Source organism: Mandrillus leucophaeus, unplaced genomic scaffold (assembly GCF_000951045.1).
Source record: "Mandrillus leucophaeus isolate KB7577 unplaced genomic scaffold, Mleu.le_1.0 Scaffold1590, whole genome shotgun sequence".
Lineage (NCBI taxonomy): Eukaryota > Metazoa > Chordata > Mammalia > Primates > Cercopithecidae > Mandrillus > Mandrillus leucophaeus.
In genome coordinates, this window is record NW_012101577.1 from 278,065 (window position 1) to 279,993 (window position 1,929).

Sequence of the window (1,929 nt, forward strand, 5' to 3'; positions counted from 1 at the left end):
CCCCTCCATTCATCCTTAGAACCATGCTCTCCCTCAAACATGTGTTCCACTGCTTTGCCAATTATGGTATTTGCAAGGTTGGCATCACTAACGTGAGATGATGCCACCCTGTCAGAAAGAATTTTAAGAGACAAAACTCTTTCATCTCTGTGAAGTTCCAGTCCATAAACACAGTCAATTCCATCATATTTCACCAGATAAAGAGAGGGATTTATAGGCACCTGATCCAGAACGGTTCCTTTCCACTGGGTGATGGGCTCATCTCCTTCTTTCCATCCATGAGAAATTCTGCATCCCACGATGTTCCTGCGGGGCTGGGATGAAGGTCTGCCTCTCTGCTTCTTTTGGGAGACTTTTTTCTTTGTCATGTTTGCAGACCCAGTGGCCCGTCCTGCAGCTGCCCTGGTTTGTTGCCCTTCGGCTTCCTGTGCGTTGGGGGTCTTCATGCCTGCTGGGGGAGGAGAGAGGATAGAGAGACATATCCAGTGTGCCACGAGGCAAACTTTTCCCTATAGCCATGTCTGGATATACTCTGCGCTAGTGCCTAAGGTTCCCCTAGGAGCCTGGAAGCAATGCTGGAAATCTGGCTGCATGCCTGCAGTGCTCTCCCTCTTAAGTTCCTTTGGGCTGTGGGGAAAGGCTGGAGTGGTGCAGTAGAGCTGTCTGTGGTTAGGAACTCTGCAGAAGTGGCTGGGCCACGTCCTCCTAGCTCAGAGCCCACTGCCCTCCCTGAACCCCTTGCTGCCACTGGAGTCCACTCCCAATCCCCTGCAAAGCGGCCTTGACCGGCACCCACTGACCTCCTTCCCTGAGTATCCCAGCTGCTGTCCACAACAAACCCTGCCTACCCTAACCACTTCCCTGATACACACCGCCCTTGCTTCCTGGAGCTCACCTTCAAATCCTTGTCTGGCTCCTGTTCTTACCCCCTTTTCATGTAGCTCACCGCACTCCCCCACCCGACTTTTGCCTGGCGCCCACCTCCACCCCAGGTCTCCTGCTGGATTCCTTCCCATCCCCCTCTCCATTCTGGCGCCCACTAATGGCCTTGCCCTGCCTGGCGTCCACCGCCGCGGATCGCGGGCCTCACGTGCCCAAATCGGACACCTCGCTGCTGCCTCCGCTATGAGCCTGTGGCGAAGGAGGGTCAGCAGGCGACCGGCCGAGTGAATGCTTGCAAGAGCTGGGAGGGTAGGATCCGTAGATGAGCGTGTCTAGGAGGGCGGCAAGGCAGGCAAAGAGGACTGCAGCGGCGTTGCCACCGCTTGGCTTGCTAGCCCTCCGCCTCCCTGCTGGCGGTGGTGGCCCCTCAGCCACATCGGGATTCCACCAGTCCCTGCTGTCGCCGCCGCAGTCTCCTCCCTCTTTCCGTAGCGCAGCTTCCTGCCCAGAGAGAGGCCTCCTCTTCCTGCCAAACACCGCGCCCTCCTCTCCACCAGGCTCCCACGCCCACCACACAGCCTGGAGCCCTGGAGAAGCTATAGGCTCTGACTCCGCCTCTTCCCAAATTCAGAGTAGTTGGTGCCACAGTAGTCCTCGGAACCCTGTGGCGCCTTCATCACCCGTTTCAGGGCCCCTTGATTCCCACCCCCACCTTCTTAGTCCCCCTGCCCTATCTGCTTTCCATCTTCTTGGAATTCGCCTTGCCGCCGCCCCGCGCCCACACCGCTCCCCCACCCCGCCCCGCGCCCAGTCCCTTGCCCTTATGGATTTATTCTTTACACCTAAATATGTCTTTCCTCTTTTTGAAAGGATTTGGAGTTGAAACAGAGAAATTCACTATGGTAAGTCTGCCGTTTTGACTCAGTCTCTACCTAATTTTTCCTGTCTGATCTTTCCTGACTTTTTTGTTTTAGTTTTTAAGGGATTTTTTTCCTTTTCTTTATTGCAAGATAAGTGCATGTACAATGTGAGCACTATCTAAATTTT

At 55.1% G+C, this 1,929-nt stretch overlaps 1 protein-coding gene across 1 annotated transcript in view; it reads right to left on the reverse strand.

Annotated features, from left to right (window-relative positions):
• LOC105536448 (spindlin-2B-like) overlaps positions 1-1,362 on the reverse strand; it is an 84,466-nt gene extending 83,104 nt beyond the window's left edge. The window contains exons 1-2 of the mRNA XM_011975862.1: positions 1,108-1,362; positions 222-448 (exon numbers count right to left, since the gene is read on the reverse strand). Of these exons, the coding sequence (XP_011831252.1) occupies positions 222-446 (225 nt within the window). The 5' untranslated portion in view covers positions 447-448; positions 1,108-1,362. The remainder of the gene's footprint in view (positions 1-221; positions 449-1,107) is intronic.
• Between the last annotated feature and the right edge of the window lie 567 nt (positions 1,363-1,929).